Source organism: Condylura cristata, unplaced genomic scaffold (genome assembly GCF_000260355.1).
Source record: "Condylura cristata isolate star-nosed mole 26May11 unplaced genomic scaffold, ConCri1.0 scaffold00025, whole genome shotgun sequence".
Classification (NCBI taxonomy): domain Eukaryota; kingdom Metazoa; phylum Chordata; class Mammalia; order Eulipotyphla; family Talpidae; genus Condylura; species Condylura cristata.
The window spans coordinates 24,562,401-24,590,103 of record NW_004567126.1 but is presented as its reverse complement, the minus strand read 5'-3'; the positions used below and the strand labels follow the sequence as shown (position 1 = coordinate 24,590,103).

Genomic DNA, 27,703 nt, shown 5'->3' with positions numbered 1-27,703 from the left:
AGCTGCGGCCGCTGGCCTGGAGACCCCGCCCGGGGTGCCCCCCGACAGGAACAATGCTAGCCTGCCTGACCCGGGGGAACTTACTGGACGTCCTGCAGGAGGGCTTCAATGAGGTAACTGCCTGCTCCTCACACTCCCAGCTCCCCTCCCCCAGGGCCTCCCGCCTAATCTCTGGAAGTGGTCCTCCACCACCCCCCATCCTCACCGGACCCCAAAACAAATCGCCTGCAAAGCCGACTAAGGCAGTGGGGACCGTCTGGGGTAGACGGTGAATCTCCGGGACTACTCAAAAGGGCGCCTGCCTCTGGTTAGGCTGGGCGACGACCTACCTCGGTAGCTTACCTGAGTCCTGAAAACTGGAGCAGATGCAGAGAGCTTAGCTCCTACCAAAGAGGTGGTCTCCACCCTTCTGGGGATTCTCCCTCCCCCACCCCGAAGTCCCCAGGGAAGCCCCCAATGTTTGCAAAAGTGCTCATTTGATTTCCTGAGCTAGTAGCTGAGCCAAGGGAGGGGTGGGGTGGCATTGCATTGGTAGAAAGTTTGAGAGCTGGCAGGGTGGGTAGGTGGCCCGTTTGAAGAGCCCTTTTCGAGCTTATGTCCCTTTCTAAATCCAGGGCAGTAGATTTCTGTACAACCAAGGCATCGTTGGCAGAGACGATGGGGGAAGGGGGGAATTTCTGGACCCAATTCGGGGAAGCTAACATTTGCCCCCCTCTTTGTGATCGTGGGGACTGTGTCTTCAATCTGTCAGGCTGAATGAGCTAGGGCAGGCTGCCGGGGGTCTTTTTCGCTTCACCCATTTTCTCTCTAAATTCTATTATTTATTCCATTTTCTGTGACACAGGTAATTCTGGGTTAGGACCTTTCCTGTTGCGATTTTCTCCATCAATCTTCCATTGCTTTCGAGCCCCACCCCCTTGGGGGGCCTTATACCTGTATCCAGGAACATCCGTGCAAGAACTAGACTGTTGTGTCTTTCTTCTACCACCAACCACCCCCTCAGGTCCCCCACCCCCCTTTTCTCCCCACTTCTCATTCTTCCATTAGTGTCTTACTCAAGTTTAAGCTTTTTTAAAAAATGGGCTTTTAATGAAACAATTAAAGAACATATGAGTACATTCTCTTCTTAAACATGAACAGAGCAGGCCAGACTGAGTGCCTTGGCCACCCCTGCCCCCATGCCTGCCTTTTCCCCAGAGGTAACCCTTCTCATGAATTTGTGTGTGGCTTGTCTTCCTACAGCTGTATTACAGGCTCTTTCCTTAATTCCTGTTTCTAATTAAGAAGCTCGGCAGCCTGAGACCTGACTCAGAACCTCCCCCAGACCTGGCCCCAGTGTACCAGTCTCCTTCCTGACACACACAGGGGAGCTGCAGAAATGCTGTCCCAGCCTAACCAACTGAGTCAGACTTTTCCTTTGGCAGAAGGGTGTCACCACCTTCGCTGCCTGCATTGCAGGGCACCACATCTTTGCACCATTTCTCTCTGAACACACCAAAGAGATTGTTAACAAGAGCTGCAGTCAGAGAGTTGAAACATGGAGGAGCCAGGAAGCTACTTACTTGAGAGCTTCCAGTCTTCCTGCATCCTCCTTTCTCACTCCTGTGGCTGGACCTGGAGCCTGAGACCCAGGTGTGGCAGAAGCTCTGAGGTGCTCCTACATATAGCCTCCCCCTCGCTTTCGAGCTCAGCTGGCAGATATCACTAGGAGGAAACCAGTAGAGTCCTCGAGCCTGGGCTTTGCCTTTGCTGATATTCTCTTCCCAGACTTTCTGCTGAAGAGCCAGGTGAACCAAGAGGCTTGGCTGGGGTGTGTGTGTGCTGCACATGCTTTCATGCTTCCTTATCCCCTGAACTCTCACTCTTGTAAAATACAAGTGGAAAGAGGGAGTGGGAGAGTTTTCTTTCTGTGGTGGTAATGGAGGCTTCATGCAAACAATAAACCCACAATTTCATAATAATTTCCTCTCTTCATAATAATTTCCAGTGTGGTGCCTCTCTTCTCTCTCTGACATTTGCTTTCCCTACCCATCTTGTCAACTTTGCTCTCCCCTTTTCACAGGCTAATGTATAGCCATTCCCTTCAAAGCTTTGCACTCCGACAGCCAGTAGATGCTTTTGAGATCTGTGAGAAGCTGGCATCGCCTAAACAATGCTGCTAGTAATTACCCCTTACAGATTAATGAATTCTTTCCATAATTCAAAAAAATCATCCTTTTCCTCTATAGCATCACAGTTAGTGCTACTGAGTAATAGTTTGGTTGGTTATTTCAGGGGTGGCAGGGCTTTGACCTATTCCAGCCTCTAGATTGCCTAAGAACTGTTGCTACAGGACTTTGTTGCTGCCCTGCAGGGGGAAGGCCATGAGGGACACGGCCATTGTGGAGCAGGTTTGCAAGGCAAGACTGCTACTTGAAGTTCTTGTGCCATTTATTGAAAGCAGACAGGCTAGTAAGAGCTGATCTTGTGACAATGGTATGAGGAATAAAGCCTGGAGGGTGGGGTAGGAATGGGGGACAAAGTTTTACAAGGAACAGAGAAGGCGACATTGTGAACATATGCCAAGAGGCATTTGCATCAGCGAAGCCTTTGATGTCATCAAAACCAGCATTATCCTGAGACCACCATGGAGGTAGTCACGTAATCAGGTCAACAGCGGGCTAGGCTTCCTTGGGCCTGCCTGGTGATGCAGGCTAGTCCCCGTAGATCATCAAGGAATGCTCTGTCTTGATTTGTAGATAGCAAATAGGTCATAGTTGCCCAGGAGTGTCCAGCTAGTAGCCAGCTCATAAGAACCCACAAATAACCCAGTGTTTTTGAGTTCTTATGCTTGAGTTATGTGATAAGGATGTAAGGAGAGACTTAAAAGCTGGTGTCACAATACACTTCAGTTCCTTGGAGAAACTCTTCCTTCTGAGGCTAAGAATGCCATACGTGTATCCAGTCGTCTCCCGGGAATAAGCCAAGCATAACTGAAACTATTCTTCATCACCCAGATGTTTCTAGGGCAGTGACCTCATTCTTTGTAGCAGAGAAAACTGCCACAGGAAGTGAAGCTTTGGCCCTAATTGGTTAATTATAAGGATCCCCTGCAGCAGAGAAAACCCTGCCCTCTGAATCAAGGCTTCCCTCTACTCCCCATTGGACTCTATTTCCGATCCATTTGCTTCTGTGCATCACTGTGCAGGCACAGGTATTTTTCTGCCACATTCCCTGTATAGAGGCCTGGCCTCAGCACACCTGACAGATGACTCACAGAGCTGTTGCCTGTCAGAGCTGCCAGTGCCGTCCCTGTTACTGACATGGTTCCTCTGCAGTGTGACTTAACCACACATTTTGGCCTCTTCCACGTTCTAGAACAAGCCCTGGCTCTCCTCCACTTCCCGCCTAGGTCATGGGCCTGGCCCGCTTTCACAATTTTCACATTCTGTAGGTCCCTGAAAGTGATGTATTTATCTTCTCTTGACTTGACACTGATACTCTCAGAGGAACGTTGTCTTTGAATAATGTTGCAGCAGGTATCTCTGGGGACTGGACTTTCTTCAAAAAAGAAAAATTGGAGGCTCAGTAAAAGATGTTACCTCCTGCCTTATTTGCATGTTTCCATTACTTGTGTGTTCCACAAACATTCCGTGGTGTAGGTATGAGGAGAGCAAGCAGGGAGAGGAAAAGAGAGACTTTGGTGTTTGTGTCGGTAGCCTGTGATAGAGCTAAAGTGACGCTATGGTTTAGTCAGTAAGTGTTCACTAAGTTCCTTTTGGTCATTTACGGGGCGGGGTAGGGGTGGGGGGGTGAAAGCATTGAAAAACACTCAGTTCCCGCTTCCAAGGGGAGAGAGAGAAAAAACACACGATGTAGTGTTTGTGGGTGCTCCTAGAGTCTCCTTCCGCTCCTGATACTGTGCAAGGCCCCAAACAGTTACCAACCTACCTGCTCCATGAGGCCGACTTTCCCCTGTGCTGCTCTGGTAAATATGCGGTGCAGGCCTCATTCAACAGAGGTTCACTGAATTACTGTGTTTACCAGGCACCATGCCAGACTCTGGAACTAGAAATCAAATAACAGTCTGTGCCCTCCAGGGGCTTACAGGCCAAGAAAGAAAGGGGAAATGTTCCTTGAGGAGATAGAGAAAACCTGTGCTGGCTGTTGTGTCAGTGGCCTGAGGGACTGGAATTTGGGGGGAGAATTTATTAAAATGCTGCGATATGTGTTTTCTGAACTGAAGGCTCAGACATTTAGCATATGACCTGGAAGACTTTTCCTATTAATTTCCCTCCAAGTAGAAAAGGAGATATTTAAACCCCACTCAGTCATCTGTTGGGGAGGCCTTTGTCTGGGGTCTGGGGACACAGACTGAGTGAGGAAAAGGGTGGGCAGATGGGTACCTGAAGGGAGCATCTCCCCCAGGGCCTCTTGCCTTCCCTGCTTTAGGATCTGCAACCTGGGGCCAACCAGAGGCTTGCAGACATTTCCACAATGAATTCCTCTGTGCTTTGCGGTAGAAATTAAAAGGCCTCTTAAGTCTTTAATGTAACAAGCACTCTCCTCCCTACCCTTCTCTTTTCTATCCTGACTGATATTTCCTCCTTACTCAGGCGTGTTGGCTTTGCGCCCACAGGAGTCAATGCCAACTTGACAGATGCTCCCTGGCAGCAGGCGCTCAGGCAGCTTTATGTCCTCCTGTGAGTGATGGGCTCCAGGCGTGTGGAGCCACTGCCCGCCAGGTGACACGCCCCCAGGCAGCTCAGAGCCAGGGGCAGCTGGGAGTGCTTGGCCAGGACTGGCCTGTTTGCGTAGGCTTTGCAGCCCAAAGACTCAGCGACACTTTCCTGGGTGTATTTTCTTTCTTTTTAAAAAATATTTATTTATTTGTTTACTTATTTATGCATACAGAACACGGGTACAGGCCAGAGGTGCAGGGGCAGTGAGAGGATTCACCAGAGACAGAGTGGGGGGCAGAACTGGCAGATCTACTGAAATACACTGCTGAGGGGAGCAGTGGGGGACAGGAGAAGTATCCTGCAACTTGTGGGGTCAAAACACTGCTGCACTACCTGTAGATAGCTTCATTGTGCTGCACTTTAACCTGCTGCACCACCAGGGAGAGCCCTGAATGTATTATATTTGCTGGGTATCACCCAAATCAGGCTCCACTTAAGTGGCTGCGGAACTAATGACCTTCAGAGATTGGGTATGGCAAGGGGATAAAGAGCCAACCCCAGAGGCCATAGAGTGGATCCCTGCCCTGTTTGAGGATGGGGGACACCGCAGAGCACCCCGTGATTTCGTACCCTCTCATTCACATGCATTTATTGGGCACTTTTCCAATAAATTGCACTCTTAGTTAACTTTTCAGTGTTTGTGGAAGTCATAACTAATGGAGGGTAAAAATAAGGGGAGGAGACAAAGACTTATACCAGGTCTCTAGGTTATCACTACAGGAATGAAAGCTATGCTCTTTCTGCTGCATTATCCTTTGATCTGGGCCCAACATGATATGAAGAACTTCAGTATGAATAGTCCTGCTGTACAGGGGAGCAGAAAGATAGTTTTGACCTACCCACTTTATTTTTACCTAATCCTAATTAGCTGCCAGGTTCAATGAATAAGTAGTTTTTCCTGAAAGAGTGAACAGAAAAGAAACACAGGCTTGTGTTTTTACTGGCAGTTTAGCCCAATCACAGCTGGAGCTTTCCAGACTCCCCTGCTTTCCTCTTTGTTTCTCAGCCATTATCCCCACCCCCACCTCCTCATGGCTTTTATGCTGGAGGGTCTCCGAGTGCCAAACAGGTACTTAGCAGCCCTGCAAAGCTGACTCCTTCCTGAGACACTCAGGCTTCCTCTGGAATCCTCCCCTACCTAGCACAGGAACAACCCCACTGCCTTTCTTGTTTGTTTCTTGCTAGCCAGCAGGGCGCCACACAGCCAACGCCTTGGATGTTCTGAGCTGGAAACAGCAGGTCCCCCAGACTTCAGGGTGAAGTCCAGCCAGAGCTTTTGCAACTCTAACCAAACAAGTCCCCTGCAGGAATTCTCCTTGACCTTGAGGCTTGGAGAAGACACAGAAAGCAGGCTATGTTTACAAGGAAGGGCAGGTCCCAAAGTTAAACAGAAAGAAAGTTACATTTGATCTCAGAAATGTCTCAAGGCAAGATTGCCTGCACAAACAAGATCCCAGACATGTAATGGACCAGTTGCTGCTCACATGGTGGGGTTATGGAGTGTCTTGGCGGAAGATGATGGAGATGGGGGGGGGGGGCGCTTGGGCCTCTGCACCAGCCACTCCTTTGTGTCACCACAGGTCTTAAAACTCGAGAGTGACTAGCTCTTCACGTTGAAATCCTGCTCATACAGCTTTTACTACATAGCCTCTTTTCCTGAGTTTCAGTCTTAACAGGCACCTGGATTTCACAGGCATTCGAGCTTCCCCAAAGCGAGGTTAGATGTTAATTCTGGGCAGTGGTTCCTTCTGGGCTGTGGCTGGCATCGTACCTTTGATTGTCTTGCTTTTTTTTTTTATTAGTCTGGTCACAGGTGTGCAGGACTTATGCAGAGGTAGCAGAGATAGAAATTTTAGAATCTGATTCCCAGAATCCAAGGAAAGGCTGAAAAACTAAACCGTAGAGAGGATGGACCCAAGCCTGAGAAACAGTGAAGCTCAAGGACTCAAAACCTTGGAGAATGTCCTGCTGCGCTTTGCGCTCTCTGGGGGACGCTGCATTCCCTTGTACCACAGTTGGCTTTTCTCTCCCAGGTGGGCTCATGGCTTATGCTAGCATCTAAATTTTATATTTTACATTTTCAGAAAGAAAGACTGAATGAGAAGTTGGCTCTATGCCTAAAGGCTGGAGTATGTGACTCAACTAGACCAACCAACTTGGACCCTAGGGTCTTCCCAGGCTAGTCCTTGGGACCCCAGTGTGGGTATACACGAGGGTGTTGCCACACAGGGGTACTGCTGAGGGCTGGGCAGCTCCACCTGTGAGTCTGACCTGAACCCAGTTGTATTCCCACTGTGCTTCTCCAGCCCTTGTCGAAAACACACCAAAAACTAGGGGCGTGTTCAAGAGAGTCAACATTCCAACTATTTTCATGTTGCTGAACCAGTTGCATCTTGTCTTCACCGAGTGATAGATTTATAAAATGAGAATGCTAGAAGGAAACAAAAGGTATTGGTTTTTTATTTGTTTACTTATTTGAGTTTAGCTGCCCTAAGGAGTTACTTCAGATAGCTGGGGTGAAGGGTGGCGCTTGGAAATGGAGAAAAGGAGGGTGAGTGAATTGGGCTCTGGACCCCCCGCCCTGGCCCTGAACAGAGAAACCTGTTGTCTCCGATATTTGTGTATCTGACTTAAATACAAGTTAAAAATTTAAAAAATATTATGCGATAAAAAGGAGGAGGAGGAGAAAGAAAAAATTCCTAGTGCAGTCCCAGACAGGAACAGCCTCTTGCAAAAGTCTTTCATGTCCTGCAGAAGCAGCTCTTGTCCATTTAAAACCAAGCAGCAGAGCTGCTCAGGGGCCTGGCACACACTGCTGGCTTTACTTAGAGATGAACACCTCGGTGGGGGGTGTGGGCAGAGTGGCTGTCCTCTAGAGTGTCTATTTTATCCTCCCAATCAAGTTTTTCAGATCCAGCAGTAGCATTTATAGCAAGAACAGGGTTTGCCTGTGCTTTGGGTGAGGAGCACAGGTACCTACAGGTCAAAAGGGGAGACAGTGAGGACTTAGTTTAGACTGAGTGGGAGGGGCGGGGACCTAAAGCTGCTGTAATCTTAACTTGTGGGGCTAAGGAGGGGTAAGAATGACCCCACCTGATTGTGAATCTCTGATCCCCTTGTTAGGTGCCATTTAATAGGTCCCTGCAGACAGAGTTCCTTTTACAAATCATTGTATCAGTATCATTGTGGGCATCCTTATCAAGTTTATATATATATATATATATATATATATATATATATATGTATATATATATATATAATAAACAGCCTCAGCATTTTAATCTTTACCAATCTGGTATGACTTCAGATGCAAGAGGAGGCTAGTCTGGTCTCTCTTTGTGTCACATCAGCCTCAACTGAGGTCACATCCTATATATTATTCCAGAGAATTGTCCTACCCTTGACATTTTGAACTCTTAATTCTTCTCTTTGCCAAAACTCCCAATTTTCACTCTCCCCCATTTCCATCAAACTTATTTCCAGTTGCATCAAGTTCTCTCCCTACTCTTCTCTCTCCTCTTAGTTTCTCCTTCTCAGTACTGATTTCATGAGCACTCACTCCGAATGCTCTCACCACCTCTGGCCTGGTATGGCTGCCTCTCTGACCATTTCCAGGCCCTGGCTGGCCCCTCTCAGTTTCCTCTGCTCATGGCCCAGCCCTGCCAAGCACGTCTAAGGGAAGTCACACACCTTGCTGATCGACTGACTAAAATCATGGCTTCCAGGCTCACTGAGTACTTGGTGCTGCCAGGAAATCTTAGCGGGTGCTCCTTCCCAGCGCCCACAGGGTCCCTTTCCTGAAGCCTCCTTCAGTCTCCCTGCCCTGTTCACTGCCAGCAGCTACTCCATAGCGGGGCAGGTGGATTGGAGCTCCTTCAGCCCCCTCTGACCCACCTGCACTACATGCCTGGCCCTGCCTTGGGACCAGAGGAGGAAGGGCCCACCCTCCTCCGCAAGCTCTCCTCTGCATCGTTCACACCCCCCTTGTACCTGCCTCCCCTGCACTGCGAGCCCCTAACTCACCCTCCAGATGTCCTCTCCACCTTCCTCTCCAGCCACACCCGCTCCTCCCCCTCACTGCTTCTGTTGTTGCCTTTGTTGGGGTTTTTCAGTTCCTGCCACCTGACTTTTAACACCCCCTTCCCACTTGATGGTATCTGATCAAAGAAAGGTGACCAAAGCCTATGAAGTATGAAATGAGTAGAGTCCTTGCACGGACTCTGCGGAAACCATGCACACTTGGGGAGTGTCTCAGTGAGCCCTCACCCTTGCGCTTACAACTGCAAGACAGGCCTCAAGCACAGAGAATACCAGTAGGGTATGCTTACAGGGCCTGCAGTGTCCAGTAGTCCAAACCAAAAGCTCCTCTTGAAGGGTGACGTCAGGCCTGCGAGAGCCTGGAGCTGGTGGCACACTGATAGGCGGTAGACCAGGACCCAGCCTGCTGTGGTGGCTGGAGGTAATCACAGGTGGCGCCACTGAGGCCACATTGCAGCAGTCAGCACCAGAGAGCCAGAGGCAACAAGAACAAACTCTAGAGGTGGTACAGGCACAGGCCTGTAGCACCTGACAGGCACCTGCAGTCAGGCATCAATGGCCACCTCGTAGAAGTGGTGCCAGTGGTGCTGAGACAGGATCAGCAGTAAGTGCTCTGGAGCAGCGAGGAGTGGAGATGTTGCGACAAGTAGGATCTCTCCAGACTGGAACCGATAGTCTTCCAGGATTGTCTGAATCCGCCTGAGCCCTGGCTTCTGTCACTTTCAGGGTCCCTTTGCCCCTCCCATTGCTCGCAACAGCAGTGTGTGTTTCAAAACCCAGAGCCCACCAGCTAGTGAAACCTGACTGGCCTTGTCTGGGTCAGCCATCTCACGCCAGCTGTGGTGGTGCGCACATGGGGTGGGGTGCACTTGGGGAGCCCCTCCTCTTGGTCATGGCCCCTGAGAGGCAGTTGGCTGCTTCAAGATGAAGCTGAACCTCTTTCTCAGCCACTGGCTGCCAGAAATTTAATGAAATAGATGATGAAGGCAAACTTTGTTCCTTTTTGAGAAGCCTATGGCCATAGACGTTGCTGCTGGCACCTTGGCTGAAGAATGGAAGGGTGCGTTGTCCAAATCAGTGGTAGGTGTCTTCATGAAGAAGAGTGTTCTGACCTCTCTCTGGTGGAGCTTGCCCGCTACTCATAAGGGCAGTCCTGGGATAGCCCAAGGCGTGAAAGAAAGCCTGAGTCTACTTGACTTTGCCTTGTGGATGCTGGCTGAGTGTTTGCAATCATGGTCACTGTAAAAAGGGGGAGAAGGATGTCCTTGGATTCACGGATCCTCCTGTACCTCTTCACCGGGGTCCCAAAGGAGCTAGTAGAACCTGCAGACTTTTCAAGCTCTCTGGAAGGTGATGTCCCCCAAAAGGTCATGAGGAAGCCCTTAAACCACGAAGGTAAGGCACCTAGAACCAAAGCACCGCAGCCTCCTAGCTCCACCCAGCTCATGACTCCACAGATGTTGGCGTACTCCAAAGAAACAACTTACTAGGAGAAAGCAAGGAAGAGGTTGCAGAGTATGCTAAACTTCTGGCACCAGAAGGGAATCCAAAGAAAAACGCCAGGAACAAATTGCCAAGAAATGAAGGCTGTCTTCCTTGAGAGCATCCACCTCGGAGTCTGAGTACAGTCAGAAAAGAGTTTTTCTGAAAGGAGTAAGAGCAAACATCAGAACAAAACAGTGAAAAATCTCTCCTCCCCAGATCCTCACCTAGTCCTTCCTCTGTCCTCTGCATGGTTTTAAAGACTTGTTGCTTCTGTCACTTCACTTGTCCCTTTAATGTTGCTACATCCTGGCTTTCTGCCCTGAGTGTTCCTGTCTTCTGTCTCTTTGTATGCTTTCTTCGGCAGAGTAGAAATAATAGAGTCTTTGGCATGAGATGGAGGAAGGTAGGCACTGCGTCCCTGTCAGTCACTTCTCACTTGTTTCTGGAATTTTCCCTTTCCAGCTAGGCTGCTTCAATTTAGACGCTCCGCTTCTTTCACTCCTATTATTTCCTGTCTCTTCATTGGTTTCTCCAGACCTGGATACTTCTCTTTCCATCTATATTCTGCTCTGTCCAGAGTCGCTTTTTTTTTTTAAGATTTATTTTATTTTTTTAAAGATTTATTTATTTGTACATACAGAACTGGGGTACAGGCCAGAGGCTCAGGGGTGGCGAGAGGCTTCACCAGAGACAGAGTGGGGAGCAGAACAGGCAGATCGATGAAGTACACTACTGAGGGGAGCAGCGGGTGGGTCAGGAGAGGTCTGCCGCGCCATGTGGTCACCTCTGGGGCAGGCGGGAATCGAACTCATGCGGAAGTGGCTTTAGCTTCGCAGTGCAGTGCTTTAACCTGCTGCGCCACCAGGAAGGGCCCGATTTATTTATTTTTATGCATACAGACCTGAGGTATTGACTAGAGGTGCAGAGGGTGAGAGCATTTACCAGATACGGAATGGGGAGCAGAACTGAAAGGAAAAAGGACGGACACCGTGAGTCTGTTCACAAGGAAAGTCCCTGTCTTTACTTTTCACATCCAGCTTATATACATGAAAAAGAGGGTTACTGTAACAAAAAGGGCTACTGTGGCTTACAAAAGAACCTTTAAGCTGGGGTTTTTGGGTCTGTGCCCATGTACGGGGATGGAGACAGCCAGACCCTCGTCAAGGTCGCGGGCGCTTCCTTATCAGCCTGAGGCCCAGAATTGCTAACCAAGCTAAACTGCTAAGCCAAACTGCTTTCCTTCAAGAACAGGCAGATGTACCAAAATACAATGCGGAGGGGAGCAGCGGGCGGGTCAGGAGAGGTCTGCTGCTCCATTTGGGTCACCTCCTTGGCCAGGAATCGAACTCATACTCAGTGGCTGATAGCTTCATAGTGTTGCACTTTAACCCGTAGCTCCATCAGGGAGGGCCCCAGAATCACCTTTTTAAGATGTGGGTCTCACAGTTTCTCTAGTTTCAAATCACCATACTCTCCTGTTGAGGGAGTCAAAGCCTTAAGTCTCATAAGCTCTCTAGGTCTCTGCTGATCTTTCTCCATCATCATCACCTCCCGGTGATGGCTCTGCCCACCCTAATTTGGGAGGTAACCACTCCACTCATACCATGTGCGTTCATGAGTCTTCCTCCTCTTATCACCTCTGCCTCAGGAAGCCCTTCTCTTCTCCAACAGATAAGCATCCTTAAGGGACCAGACCAATGTCTCTCTTCTCTTGACTCTCCTGGATCCCCCTGTCCTTCCTTCCTGTGGCTCCTTTGGTGCACTGATGTTGTTGTTAGACAGTTCTCTGTCACCACCTGGTCACTTTGCACTACAATTACACATGTGCCTGTAAACACTGGGTAGGAACTCAAGAAATGTTGGTTGATTTGAATAAACAATTGTCCAGAAAAACAGGGTCTAGAAGGATCCGGCAAGATCCTGAGAAATAGAATCAAGCAAGAATTTTTGAAGGTCAGTGTACAACAGGAGAAAATATAGAAGAACAAAATGGAAGAAATGTGGTTATAGCAGAAGATGTGATGACCTATTAGGGGGCTTGGGGTAGGGCTGTGTGAGTCAATAAGTGTGAGGTGGTAACAGAAGAAGAGGAAAAAGAGAAGGGAGGGGGAGGAGCAAGAGAGGGAAAGAATGTGAAATAGCTCACTGAGGAAGTTGAGTGTCTGGTTAGACATCCAGAATGTTGTTTGGTCTTGATATTGTGGTTTAAGGGATTTAGGCCAAAATAGCAGCAATTCTCAAAGGCATTTGTGTTTTTAGAATTTTTGGGGAAATGGTCAAAATAGACAAACTGCAAGCTAATATGAGGACAAAAAAGGGAAAATCACAAATATAAAAAGGAAGAAATGACAATGGTGAAATAAACATTGAAACAAAAGATTATGAATCTTCTCAGGCCTGTGCAAGTACATTTTAAAACTTGGATAAAATGGGCTTCCCTGGAGGCGCAGTGGGTTAGTTAAACACAGCACCAAGAAATTAAAGCCACATCAGCATGAGTTTGATCCCCACCCCAGGGAGGTGACCACATGGCACGGCAGACCTCTCCTGACCTGCCCACTGCTCCCCTCAGCAGTGTACTTGGTCAGTCTGCCTGTTCTGCTCCCCACTCTTGTCTCTAGTGAAACCTCTCACTGTCCCTGCACCTCTGGCCTGAACCCCAGTTCTGTAAGCATAAATAAATATTTTTTTAAAATTGGATAAAATGGACAATTTTCTAGGGAAACTGATTATGAAACTGATAGACACAGAAAATTTAAAACCAATTTCTGTAGAAGTAGAGAATCTTATTAAGGTACATCTCCAAAGTATATAGGCCGGATTATCTCACAGACGAATTTTACCAAACTGGCACACAGCAGATAATCCCAGTGTCCCATAGTTAACTGCTGAACATTGAAAAGAAAGAATCTTCCTACTGCTTTGATGAAGCAAGTATAATTTTGATTCCTAAAGATGATAACAGGTACAAAATGAAGACTATAGACTAATAATTATGAATATCTATGATATAAATAACACTATACTATAATACTATATATAAGCACATATAATATATAAGTATATGATAGTATATATAAGTATAACATATATAGTACTAATACTTTGATTACAGTATTAGTATTAGAACAGAATTAGTATTGGAACAGAATTTGCATCCAATTAAAAATATAATTCACTATGATCAGGTGCAATTAATTCTAACATTATTAGGAAATCCGTTAATACATATAACACCTTAATAAGTTTCAGGAAGAATAAGTTATCTCCACAAACACTGACAAAGCTTTTATCCATATTCAACAGCCATTCCTCATAAAAACACTGAGGAAAATAGGATTTGATAGATATTTTCTTTTCTTTTTTTTTAAAGATTTGTTTATTTATTAATATAGAGCTGAGGGGTACAGGCCAGAAATGTGGAGGGTGAGAGGATTCACCAGAGACAGAACCGGGAGCAGATCAAGGAAGCACACTGCTGAGGGGAGCAGCGGGCGGGTCAGGAGAGGGTCTGCCACCCCATGTGGTCACCTCCGGGTCAGACGGGTATCGAACTCATGCAGAAGTGGCTTTAGCTTCTCAGTGCTGTGCTTTAACCCGCTGCACCACCAGGGAGGGCCTGATAGATATTTTCTTAACATGGTTATCTATATGTGTTATGTACAAAATATATACAGTGAGATTATATGTGCTCTCCCCCCCACACACTTTTTCTCCCTCCAAACCACTAATTTTCTAAAGTGGAAAAATCTACAAGTGTTTTGCCTAAATACAGATACCAGGAATGAATGCCCACTCTGTCCACTGCATTCAGCCCTGTGTCACAGACACTAGCCACTGCAACTGTCACTAAGGCTTAGTAAAGAAAACTTTTGAGGTGACATGATAGTACTCCTGGAAACCAGAGAGAATCACTGATAAAATTCAAACAATAGAAATAAGATAAGAGGATGTAAAAATGAACGTCATGAAATCAATAGTTTTCATATATGATAAAAATAATTTGTTAGCATAATGGTAGAGAATTTCTCATTATAATTGCAACAAAAAAGACTGAATTCTTATAAATGAACATAACAAGAAATGTGAAAAATGTGCTGGAGGAACATCTTACAATACTCCTGAAAAATACTTTTGAAGAAATGAAAGGATATCCTCATTTGTGAATAGAACAGTCCTCATTTGTGAATAGAACAACTTGACATCATAAAGATGACAGTTCTCCCTAAATTAATTTATACATTTAATATAATGACAGTAAAAATTTCAGTAGGAATTCTATCTTTAATTTTAGTAAGTTAGAAAAGTAATACTAAAGTTTATGTGCAGAAATAAATATAACAAATAGTCAAGATTTTTTTACTGTGAAGGTATTAGTCTGCTGACATTAAAATATACTTTGGATCCTCTATAGGTAAAATGTTGTGGGTACTGGTGCATATATATAAATATGCAAGGGATATAGAATATAAAGTCTAGGAATAAGCCAAAGAACTTTTGGAAATTTAGTACATGAAGGTTGTCACTGCTGGGGTAAAGATTTTTTTTTATAAATGATAGGGGAACAGATAGGTATCCATTTAGAATCTTTATCTTATGTCATAAACCAGGTTCCAAATGAATCAGGGATCTAAAAAAAAAAAAAAAAGTACAAGAACTAGAAAAAAACAGGTGATGCTTTCTTTCACTTTAGTATAGGGAAAAGTTTTCTGTGACTCAAAATTCAGAAGCAATAAAATAAATTATCACTAAATTCGATTAAATAAAACAACAATAGGGCTCTCCCTGGTGGCACAATGGGTTAAAGGGCAGCGCAATGAAGCCACTGCAGCATGAGTTTGATTCCCAGTCAGGGAGGTGACCCACATGGCTCTGCAGACCCCTCCTGACCCCCACTGCTCCCCTCAGCAGTGTATTTCAGTCAGTCTGCCTGTTCTGTTCCCCACTCTGTCTCTGGTGAATCCTCTTTCCCCCAGCACCTCTGGCCTCTACTCCAGTTCTTGATGTTTATTTAATAAATCTTTAAAAAAAATTATGGCCAGAAAACATCATAAAGTTAAAAAACAACTGAGAAATAACATGCAACAACTATCGAAGACAAAAAGGTAAAGTTGCCAGCATGAGGATGTAGTGATGTAGTAACATGCTCATATGACAATAAAAATTTCACTGGGAATTTTACCTTTAATTTTAGTAAGTTAGAAAAGTAATACTAAAGTTTATGCGCTGAAATAAATATAGCAAGTAGTCAAGAACATGCTAAAAAAAGAAATGGAACAGAGGACCAAAAACTTTAATAGAAAAATGTGGAAAAGACATGAATAGTTAAGTCACATAGATAGAAATAAGGTATACAATATATAAAACATTCTTAAACATACAAAAAGAGGCTCAAACTCATAATTGAAGAAATGCAAATTAAAACAACACTAAGAAATGATTTCTCATCTATTGCTTTGGCAGAATTTAAAGTGTGACAGTATATTCTGTTAGCAAGGATGTGGGAAAACGTGTACTCACACATTTCTGATGGGAATGCCATGAATACAGCCCTTCGAAGAGAGGATTTGGCAATGTCTAAAAAAATGATCTGCTTGTACTTGACTTTTTTTTTTAAGATTATTTATGTATACAAGAACTGGGTGTAGGCCAGAGGTGCAGAGGTGCGGGGCGGGGGGTGGGGGGGATGAGAGGATTCACCAGAGACAGAGTGGGGAGCAGAACAGGTGGATCTACTGAAATACACTACTGAGTGGAGCAGTGGGTGAGACAGGAGAGGTCTGCTGTGCCATATAGGTCAGCTCCCTGCCCGGAGATCCAATTTGTGCTGCAATGACTGGCAATAACTTGATAATGCTGTGTCTTTAACCCCTGCGCCACCAGGGAGGCCCTGTTCGTACTTGCTTTTTGACCCAGTACTACTTCCTGGAATCTATCCTGAAGATAGACCTGTAGCAACATGAAAACACACATGTGTAAGATTACTCATTGTAGCATTGCTTTCAATTGCAAAATAGTGGGAGAGACCTAAAGGCTCATGTACAGGAGGATGGTTGAATGAGCAAAGGTATATTTCTTCGTTGGAGTACTATGTAGCTATAAAAAACGAGTTACAAGCCCATATGCTTAAAAATCATCAAGGTCACGAAAGAGATTTAACAGCTCCTCCAGGTTGTAGGAGACAAACGAGACACTGCATCTAGATGCAGGATGAGAGCTTAGGTTGGAGCCTGGTCAGAAAAAGAAAAAGGACGTTTTGGGGGACAATTTGAATAAAATCTGCAGAGTAACTCACAGCTTCACAGATTATTAGTGTTAATTTCCCAATTTCAAAATTAGTCTCCTGTTTGGTCATTCTGTCATGGCTATATAAAACAAACATTTGGAGAAACTGGATTATGAGGACAGGAAATACTTTGTATCTTTTTTGCTGCATTAAGTCTGAAATTATTTCAAAAGGAAAAACTAATAAAATAATAACACGTTAGGGGTTCTGAATAACAGCTAGTATGAGTCATCAGTGTGTTCTGGTGGCCAAGGGAGGAAGAAGGAGGGAAAAAAGAAATCCCTTGAATGAGTTCTTTACAGCCAAAGTGTTGTCTTTAGGCTTGAGGTGTCCTGTCTAAAGAGAGAATTTGGATGGAAGATCAGTAATATACAGGACCATTTCATGTGAGGAATAGTTAATTGTCTGGAACACATAAGCAGTATTGATCAGCAAGGGCCCCACATGTAAGTGGTTCTGATGGTGTATGGTATATTTTGACATCTTGGGTAAATAGTCAGGGTTAGAACCCCTTGATTAAGGCATCTGGAATATTCAGCTAGAAAACGACTCAAGGCAGCTCTACAAGAATCATAGGAGAGCTTTGGGAAAATAAAGCTTTCTGGGTTCTCTCCTGTAGAGTGAGTTGGTGGGCTGGGGGTAAAGTTTGCCCATCGCTTTTAGAAAATTTCCCTTGTGGTCTTGATGTGCAGCCAGATGTGGGGTCAGTGGGACCCGTCCATGCTTCTCTTTTTGCTGTGCCTGTGAATCACCAGTGCAGTCTTCTTAAGATAAAGGTTTCGTTCAGTGGGGCTGGGTGGAGCCTGAGAGTTTGCATTTCTACCAGGTTCCCAGTAATGCTGGGAATGCTGGTCCTGGGGGCCACTTTGAGTAGCAGACAATCACTTAGTGTAGGTCCTAGGGATGAGACAGAAACACTGGTTGTTGGCGGAAAAAGTGATTTAGACTCCTAGGCCTCCATCCTGAGAGTTTCAGTGAGGTCATTGACACCTCAGGATGCATGTAATTAAGCAACAGTGTGGTCAAGTGGAGAGCGTGGGCTGGACGTCACAGTGAATTCAGCCTTGAGAGTTCACTGTCGGAACAAGTTATATCCCTATTTTTTTGTCTCGGTGCCTGTTGGCAAAATAGACACAATAAAATTTCCCTGGCAGATTATCACTAGAGAAAATGTGTTAAAGGGTCCAGCATAACTCTTGCTCTGGAGTAGGTATTTAGAAAAGTGGTGACTATTATGATCGTTTATGTTGTAGAATCCTCTTTTGTTGGGAAACCACAGGGGTGATTATGTGCATGAAAATTCCTGTAGAAACCTCTAATCGGTTTTGCATCAAAGCCTACTTCTATTCAATAGTCAGGAGAAGGCCATTAAGTTGAAATGATCTGGCCTAATGAAAAATACTTGCTCTCATCTGTTTCTGCATAATTAATTTTTGCAATCACCTAAAGTCTTGGTCTGATGAAGTGTGACAGATGATTCACTGATTCAAACAAATATTTGTTGAGCACCTGTTACCCTGAGTCCAATCATTCTGAATTGTCGATGCTTTCTCCCGAGAGCACAGTTCAGACCTTAACTCCCTCCTTTGAGTTCACTGTTCTCTTTGTCCCCATTTCTCCTCAGGAACCCTCCTGAAGCTTGGGCATCAGGTTGGGCTAATCCCCTCCTAGCACCTTATGCTGCCCTGTCTGAATTTTGTTCTGCCAGCCTCCAAGTTTCATTTCTTTCTGTTTTTTTTTCTTCTTTCTTTCTTTTCTGTATGCTTCTTGAAAGCATAAAGCTCATTGTAGTCTCCTAACTTAGCACAGTGCCGGCTCCCAAGTTATTGTTGAACAGACCATCTGACATCACGCCTGAAGGATATCAGCATGTGAGGTGTGTGGGAGGGCCAGGAAGGGCTTTCTGGAAAGGGTGCCATTTGAGACTTAAAGGATGACAGGGCCAGGGGAGAGGGAGTGCTTTGCTCCTCGCTCAGATGTGCTGAAACGTGGAGGGCAGATGGATGAGAAGTGAGTGAAGCTGGAGAAGGGGCAGGACACAGTCGACTTAAAAGACAGCTAAGGACCCTGGATTCTATCTTGAGAACAGTGTCAGACTGGTGAAGAATATTAGTGGTGAATGTCTGGTGGGCAGGTTGAACATGGTATTAGGTACAGGGAAGTGGCTTAGGAGTTTTACACATAAGCCAAGTAGTCAGGTCCCGATGCAATCCTTATTGCCTTTCCTGGTCTAACCTCGTTTTCCCCAGATTAGAGTGGTTCATTACAAAAGAGGCCTTTGCCTGGGCTGCTTAGTGCTTTGGGAGCAGACTTTGAAGCATTACCTGACTCAGCCTTACCCTGGAAGTCAGGCCCTGTAGGGTATAAGGTGTAGCCACCACTGTTGTGTAGAGTGAGCTGGAGAGTTGGGAGAATAATATGTCAGTGCTGGGACATTTACCAGGTTTTAATACTAAGTCTTCTCGGGCCTAGCTAACAGGGTGTTGGAGAAGTTATGTAACTTTAACCATGGAAGGGAGATGGCCTGTGACTCTTAAGTGCTTTTGTGCCAATCAAATTAGATGACATTAATAATGACCATTTATAAACAACCCTTTTGTGATACACCCTGTTCCAGCTACATTCATGAGCTCATTAAAACATGGCTGAAACACCAAAAGTAGTGTTTAGTTCATGAGAGATAATAAATAGTATCAATATTAGATTCTGCCCCCTCACCCTCACAAGCTCCCCCCAGGTTGCCTACACTTCCTCAGTAGCTGATGATCATTGCTTTAGGACCATCTTGCAAAGATTTGATTTAATCCCACAAATCAGCATTGAGAGAGAAAATAATGAAGATTTAATTTAAGTTTAGGAAGCAACCAGTGAGTAATTTCCAACAGCATTTCATTAAGGAAGTGGTTGGGGCTTAGAAATCAGCCCTACTTCCCTGCTAAACCAAATTATAATTTAATACCATTAGCCCTTGGACTTAACTTCTAGGTTCAGGGTCTTCTACAGAAACCAGATAGTGCTGCTGGTTTCTGTCCTCTGACTCTGCTCGTGGACTGTTGGATATTTAAAGCCCTTTCTCAGACCAGATGGAATATGCAAGATCTTCTAGGAACTGGGATGATGAGTTGTGGGAGCTCTATGTCCCTCTCTGGGCCTGACAGGCTTCTGATGATCTGGGCCCTAGCTCTGTCTGAAAATAAATGGAACTACCCCCACACCCCTACCCCCGCCCCCACCTCCACCCCTCTTTAGGAACACCACTTACAATAGCCTTTCTTTTTCCTTCTTTGTGCAGATTTCAAATAACTAGATCCTCTTTGACAATATAAAGCACAGATTAAACCTAACTCTGTAGCAATCCCAGGATTATGGGATTTATTCAGGAAAATAAATCTTGAGTTGACTGTGAAATGGTTGCACTAGCATCTCATTTTGAAGAAAGCAGCTGCAGGAGAGGCAGTACTGAGCTGTTGACTGTTCACTTCTGCTTCCCCAGGATAGTTCTTAGGAGTGTCTTGGTCCTTTATGCATATGGGCTGTGAGTGAGTGTGTCAGAGAAGCTGGAAGACAGGGATGGGGGAGTGACAGGGAGCAGTGCTTAACCCCCAAACTGGCTGTGATTCTGGGGCCAGCCTGCATCTTTGGTCAGCAGAGTACATTTCAAGAAAGCAGGAATCTTAATCAATGAAACATTCTTCTGCTAATCTGAGTTAGTTTCGCCCAAGTCAGAAGTTACCTCATCCCCAAAGACTAGGGATAAAACTAGGGAATTTTAGAATATGCTCTGTTGACTATAATTCTTTCTTTCCTGAAAAGGTCACCCTTCTCTCTGGTTATAATCACCCACCATAGCCCAAAGTCAAGTGCGCACTCAAGGTGCAGGATACAGGATAAGGATAAAGACAACTTTCCCCTAATTTGCACTTTTCCTTTTCTAGCAACAGCTGCAAGCATATGTGGCCTGGGTGAATGCACAGCTGAAGAAGAGGCCAGCGGTGAAGCCAGTGCAGGACCTGCGACAGGATCTCCGGGATGGGGTGATCCTGGCCTACCTCATCGAGATCGTGGGTCAGTGAGGCTTGGAGGCTATAGCATAAATCAGAGTGTGACCATGTTTCTCCCCCACATGCTCTGAAGGCAGAGCAGATCGTTTCTTCTTTAAAATAGATGGAAAAGGAAATAGAGAAGACTCAAAATACTCACTAAGGCGAATTCATTTGTTCATTAGCCAATAAACACCATGTGCCAGGCACTAGATTATGCTTCAGGGATATGATGATGAGCACAGTCGCTGCTCTCAAGAGTCTTCCAAGGTAGAAAGACTGCAGGCTGAAGTCACTTCCATTTATGTGCTTAGAACTCTGACAGGGTGAGTACAGATGGGAGCTCTTGGGAGGACACCTAACCCCATCTTGGGAGTTTGGGGTTCCTTGACAGAAGTACCGATACCTAAACTCAGGCTAAGAAAAAAAAAAGAGTAAGCCCAGGCTAGAAAGGGAAGTAGGATCCAGGCAAAAAGAGAGTGTATCTCCAGAAGGACCTCTGTCCTCACTTCCGTGATGTTTCATGGAAGGGCGTTTCCTCGCGCAGCCTTGGAGAAGCTGCAGGTTATTCTCTTTAGACAGTAACATCCTCAGCATGGAACTCAGCTCCTTTACCAAATGGCGCTGTTCACCTCTCTGTCTCTCCTGTAGAGGCTGAGTTCTTTAAGAGCAGATACAGTATGATTTTTTTCTCCATTTCTTACAATATCTATCCAGGTGCCTGGCACATAATAGATGCTCAAATATTTGTTGTTACGACTTTGCTTAGAGTCCTTGAAGGTTGTGGGGCTCTGAGTGGGATGGAAGGAGTGGGGTCCGCCTCAGGTAACCTATGCATGAATAATGCCTTGTTGAGAGAGCGCATGGATTCGTCAGCATGTTCATTCACTGAGAAGAACAATGGTAATAGGGCTCTCCCTGGTGGCAGAAGGGTTAGGCACAGCACTATGAAGTGATCTGCAGTCATTAGCATGAGTTCGAGCCCCCACCAGGGAGGTAACTCACATGGTGTGGCAGACCTCTCCTGTTTCGCCTGCTGCTCCCCTTAGCAGTGTATTTCAGTCCATCCTGAGTTGGGAGCAGCCTGTTCTGCTGGTGAATCCTCTCAGACTCCCATACCTCTGGCCTATACCCCAGTTTTGTATGCATAAATAAATAAATCTAAAAAAAAAAAAAGAACAGTGGACAGTGGTAATAGCTAAGAGCAGCTCTCTTCATTTCATCTTAGCCTCTGTGTTTGGGGGATGTAATATTACCCCCACTAAAACCAGCTTAAAAGAAGGTTTTATAAATCTATGCTTATTATACATATGGTGCATAATGTTATTATCATTATAGATAAAAATACTATCTCCCAAGCATTGAGCTAAGCTTGCCACTTTAATTGATTTATAATGTGGTATATGTGAATGCTACTATTTTACTCATGAGGTTTACAAAGGCGAAAGCCTCTTTACAGGGTTGTATAGATTTCAGTGACAAAGCAGACTTCCAAACCAGATTGGCTTTAATCCCAAAGCTCACTTTAAACATCTAGTTTTTCAGTTATTCAAATAGATTGTCCTGGTAACTAATATATGTTGGAAAAATCCAAAAGGTCCAAAAAGGTATAAAGTCAAAAGCCCTTTTCAACCTGTGTTCTGACCACTCCCAGCCCCACCAGCTACCAGTATGACGCTTTTCTGCTTTCTTTCCAATTCTATACATGACCTATTTTTATTTTTCCCCAAATGCAAGTTCTTCAATGCTGCATTTTATTGAGACTTTGCTACATAGGAAGAAAAATGCAGTGAATTCTCCATCTTCGTTTGCATTTTTTTGAACTCACTGTCTCCAGACTCCCGCTCCGTTGAAACTGCCCTCCTCGCTGTCACACAGCTTGTGCCTCATCAGATCCAGTGGCCAGTCCCTGGTGCTCACTTTATGACTTGGCAGAAGTTGGCACGTGCTTGTTTCCCTCCCTCCTCAGTGGCTTTTGCCATTTGCTCTGCTGAGTGTTCTCTCCCCTAACTCAAAATGTTGGCGTTCTTTTCACCCTTACATTGTCTCTACCCCTAAGTGATCTCCTCTCAAATTCCTGTCACCATCCTCAACTATCTCGTAAATTCTAGATGTAAGTGTCCGACTTCCTGTTCAGCACCACTGCATGGGTGTCTAGAATGAACCTCTAACTTCCTAATCAGAACTGCCCACTTCCCTCCAGGCTTCTACTAAGTAACTCGTCACAGCACCACTCACACGGCTTTATGGCACACCACTGAGAAGTCATCCTTAATTCTCCTCCCTCCTCAGATAGCATCTTCCCATGGGCTGTGTGCTTTGCATTCAGACTTTACCAGATCTGTCTTCTCTCCATGTCTTCCACTCTCACCCAAACCATCATTACCTCTTGCTTTGACGATTTTAATTTTCTTTCTCATTAATGTCCCTCTTTTCTCTCCCCATAATTGTCCACACAGCATCCACCTTTAAGAGCCTAAATCAAATCATGCAATCCCCTTGCTTCACACTCTCCCACTGGTTGCCCCTTATATTGGGCAGAAGATTCAAGTTCTTTAATCTGACCCACAAAGCCCCCCATAGCCTAGCCTTGCCCACCTCGCTCCCTTCTCCTGGGGTGCACCATACTGAGCCTCTGGTCTTGGTGCAGCTCCTGACATAAGCTGAGCTCATTCCCACCCTGGGTGTGTACCTGTGGCTTCTCATCTGGAGTGCTTCCCCTCGAGCCTGAACATGCCTGGCTTTATCCCAGTTTCTGCCCAAATGTATTATCAGAGAGACCACAATCACTTAGCACTACCTGAAGTTATATGAAATGCTGACATGCTAGCATAGTCATCTTTTATCACTACACAGAGAAACTCCATGATGAAAGTGACCCTGCCTTGTTCACTGCTGTATCTCTGATGCCCAGAACAGTGTCTGGTGCACAGTATATGTTCTTTTTTTTAAAAAAAGATTTATTTATTTATTTATACAGAACTGGGGTAATGCCAGAGGGGCGGGGTAAGAGGCTTCACCAGAGACAGAGTGGGGACCTGAACAGGCAGATTGATGAAACACACTGCTGGGGGAGCAGTTGGAAAGACAGGAGAGGTCTTCTGTGCCCTATGGATCACCTCCCTGGCCAGGGATTGAACTCGAGCTGAGGTGGCTGTGGGTAGCTTACTAGTGCTGTGCTTCAACCCATTGAGCCACCAGGGAAGGCCCCTCACAGTATATGTTCAATGAATATTTGTTGAATGAATATTTGCTGAATGAATGCTATCCACTTTGTAACTTCACAGGCTGCTGGGTATAGATTTGAACATTTGAAGGCCCTCCAGAAGGGCCATTGGTTTTCTCTTTCCCATCCAAATTACAAACACTAAATGCAACTCACATGCCTATCGAGATACCATTTTGCTGTTCACATCAGGCATCCCCTTCCTAGGAAACGTTGATGCCAATCCAATCCTCCTTATAACTTCATGCACTTTCTCTCTTCTAACAGCAGGAGAAAAGCTGAGCGGGGTTCAGCTCAGTCCCACTAACCAACAGGAGATGAAGAACAATGTGGAGCAAGTGTTACAGTTCGTGGCCTCTAAAAAGATTCGTATGCACCAGACTTCAGCTAAAGGTCAGTGTTGCATCACATCTCTGGCAGATGAGTGTACTTGGCTTTACCCGGTGATTGCCAGCCTCAGAAGAACCCAGGGTATGTAGTCCGAGGTTCGGAGTGGACTGGAGTAGGATTAGACCCCTGGCTTCATGCCATTTTTCTGTAGAGAAAGTTATCCTCTTGAGGAGGAGCAATTTCAGACTCGCAGTAAGCGCTTTAGGGTGAAGATAGATGTTCTCTGTCTACTTTAATTGAATATAGGCTTGCATGAGTACGTGTAAGAAAATGAATAGTTGAGTAGAAATGACAAAATTGTGATATAAACTTTTAAATGGGGCCCTCCCGGGTGGTGCAAAAGGTTAAAGCACAGCACTATGAAGCGATCGGCAGCCACTGCAGCATGAGTTTAATTCCCAGCCAGCCAGGGAGCTGACCCACATGGCCCTGCAGACCTCTCCTGACCCGCCCACTGCTCCCCTCTGCAGTGTACTTCGTCCATCTGCCTGTCTGCTCCCCACTCTGTCTCTGGTGAATCCACCCCCACACCTCTAGCCTGTGTCCCAGTTCTTGTATGCATAAATAAATAAACATTTAAAAAATAAACTTTAAAATGTCTCCTTTCAGTGATCAAAATTGGCAATAGAGCATGTTTTTAAATTCTTGGGTTTCATGACCACTAGTTATTTCAAATCCTAATTTTTTTCCCCAGAAGTAAAATAGTTTATAGCACTATTTTTTTTAGACATCACAGAACATTCCAGGTAGGATGAAAGAGGCTCTGTGGCCCCTGCACAGGCCCTTGGCTGTTGCCCCAGAGCAAAAAAGGACGCTTCTCAGTCAACTCTGAGCCCCAGATGGGAGAAGGAAACTGTGTAGGTGTCCTGGAGGCAGGCTCCCTCGTCCTGCTGTTTCTCTGGAGCTTCTTGTGCTCTGGTTCTGCCCCTGCCTCAGTTTCTGGGTCTCACTGCCCATGACTGACGACAGTGGGGGCAGGAAAGAATGCTCCTTTTGTGTTGAACTCCTGGTGTTCCCTGTGTGGGGTCATGCAGGCGGGGCAGACGCAGCCAGGGCGCCCTGGGAAGGTCGCCACCCATCCTTCCCTCAGCCTTGCGTGTTTGCCAGGCTCTGGAACTAAAACAGCAGAGCCTACCCATTTCCGCACATTAGCTTTCTCCAGACCTCACACATAATTTGCAGCTCACATTCCTCTTTCCTTCTCAAGCAAATCTGGCCATGCGGTCATCTCTGATCTGGCCCCCCGGTGGAGTGGCTGGGGGACCTGGCCCATTCAGCTGCTTTGAAGGAGCACTGCCACACAGGGCGGCGGTGTCTTGCACAGCAAGCCGCTCACCGGCATCCTGATTAGTCCCACGGCATCGGTATTGGTCCCCCTCCTGCCTCCTGTCCACTCTGTAGCCAGAGTGCTCTTTGTGGAGTACATCCACTGTGGTCAGCTCTCCCCATCTGAGGCACTGAGGAAACAGTCCCATCTTTCTTACACCTTACTCTGCCTTGCTGACTCCACCTCTAATTCTTCCCCTGTGGCCTCATTTTTCACCCTCTGCCTCTGCTCTCAGTTCCTCTGATGTGGAATGTCTTCTCTTCCTTGGTCCCAGGGCCGTGCCACGGGAATATAATACGAATCATGTGTGGAACTTGTAGGTTTCTAATAGCCACATTAAAAAAAGCAAGAAGTGGGTGAGATTAATTTTAGTCACATATTTTATTTAACCTAATCAAAACATTACCATTTCAACATGTAATCAATCTAAAATGAGGCGTTTTGCATTCTATTTTTTTGTACGAGATCTAATGAGGTATTTTGCATTCTTTTGTGTGTGTGCTGTGTCCTTTACTTCCAGCACATTCGATTCAGACTGAATCTTGAGAGTGCCCAGTAGCCAGACGATAAGCTCTCCTGTTGGCTCTGTTATTGCATTCTTCACTTACTCGAGGCCATTAACTCTGCTGTTCTCTCCTCTTGGTATTCTACTTCTCCTTCTCTTCTCACGTCCGGTAAACCACTAGCCATCAATAAAGTCACATTTTAGAACTCACTTCCTCCAAGATCCTTCCTGAGCCTTCTAGACTAGACAAGCTGCTGAGCTCTCAAAAAACCCATCACACACGATTGTACTTTGTTGTAATTGCTTTTTTCTTTTTAAAGATTTATTTATTTATGCATACAGAACTTGGGTACAGGCCAGAGGTGCAGGGGCGGTGAGAGGATTCACCAGAGACAGACTGAGGAGCAGAACAGGCAGAGTGATGAAGTATACTGCTGAGGGGAGCAGTGGCTTGGTCAGGAAAGGTCTGCTGCACCAGCACCATGTGGGTCACTTCCCTGGCCAGGGATCGAGCTTGTGCTGAAGTGTGCTCGCTTAAACCTATTGCTTTACTAGGGAGGGCCCTGTATTTGCTTTTAAATCTTCTGTCTCCCTCATGGAACACTGCATTGGGAGTTCAGAGACATTGCCTGTTTTGCCTACCTGGATCCCTGGCAAATAAGCAAGTCCTCAGCTCTCTGCCTCCCTCTGAGGACCTGTCTGTTCTGTCCCTCAGATATTGTGGAAGGAAACCTGAAGTCGATCATGAGGCTGGTTCTTGCCTTGGCAGCTCATTTCAAACCTGGCTCTAGCAGGACCGTGAGCCAAGGACGGGACTCCAGAGCCCTTCTGCAGAGTCACCAGCCACACTGCGCCACGGCGGTGGCCCAGGGAGCAGCTGCCGCTCTGGCTGACGTGTGTCATGACGTATCACGGTCAGGACGGGATGTCTTTCGATACCGACAGAGGTGAGGAATGAAATGTGGGGACTAGAACATGTCCGGCTTGCTGATATTTCTTCCCTGATACAGTGTGGTCAATGGGAGTGTCGCCTAAGCACTTGCACACTGCAGAAAAGAGGATAGAGTGTGTTTGGCCAGGACATGCCAAAGGAGAGAGATCTCTTTAAAAAGAGATGTTTGTTTTGTAGTTAGCAGCAAACAAAGGCATCATATATATGCTTTTTTTTTTTTTTTTTTTTTTGCTACAATGCCCAGGATTTTAAACACATGCCTTGGGCACAATGTGTTTTCACTGGGAGCTATGTTCAGCACTGTTCCCATTCATCTGGGGATGTCTGACCCTGGAATGTCTCCAGACAGCCCAGCTGTCCTGGAGAGTGGCAGCGGGAAACACTCTAGGGCTTGTATCTGTTTGAGACGAGCGTGACCCTGAGGCACTAGAGACTTGGTAAAGTGACTTGTTTCTCTACCTCTGTCTCCCCTGCTAGCTTCCAGGTGCCTGGATGGCAGGGGTTTTTGCCTTACTCATCTTTTCCCTTTAGTGCTCATGGGCTGGGCTTCACTTAGTGCTTGTCGGGTGGACCTGCACTGAAGGGTTGAGCCCTCTTCTTTGCTGGTGGCCCTACTTTAGGAAGAGCAGCACGGATGAGGAGATTGAGAACCCATACTGGAGCGTGCGAGCCCTGGTGCAGCAGTACGAAGGGCAGCAGAGGTCGCCGTCTGAGTCCAGCTGTTCCAGGTAAC

At 45.9% G+C, this 27,703-nt stretch overlaps 1 protein-coding gene across 1 annotated transcript; it reads left to right on the top strand.

Annotated features, from left to right (window-relative positions):
* Nucleotides 1–27,703, top strand: LOC105854072 (dixin-like). Its single transcript, XM_012729886.1, has 5 exons — nt 1–113; nt 20,466–20,595; nt 24,064–24,189; nt 26,734–26,965; nt 27,591–27,703. Exons 1-5 carry the CDS (start codon nt 54–56, stop codon nt 27,700–27,702), a joined length of 660 nt encoding a protein of 219 aa, XP_012585340.1. The 5' UTR covers nt 1–53; the 3' UTR covers nt 27,703.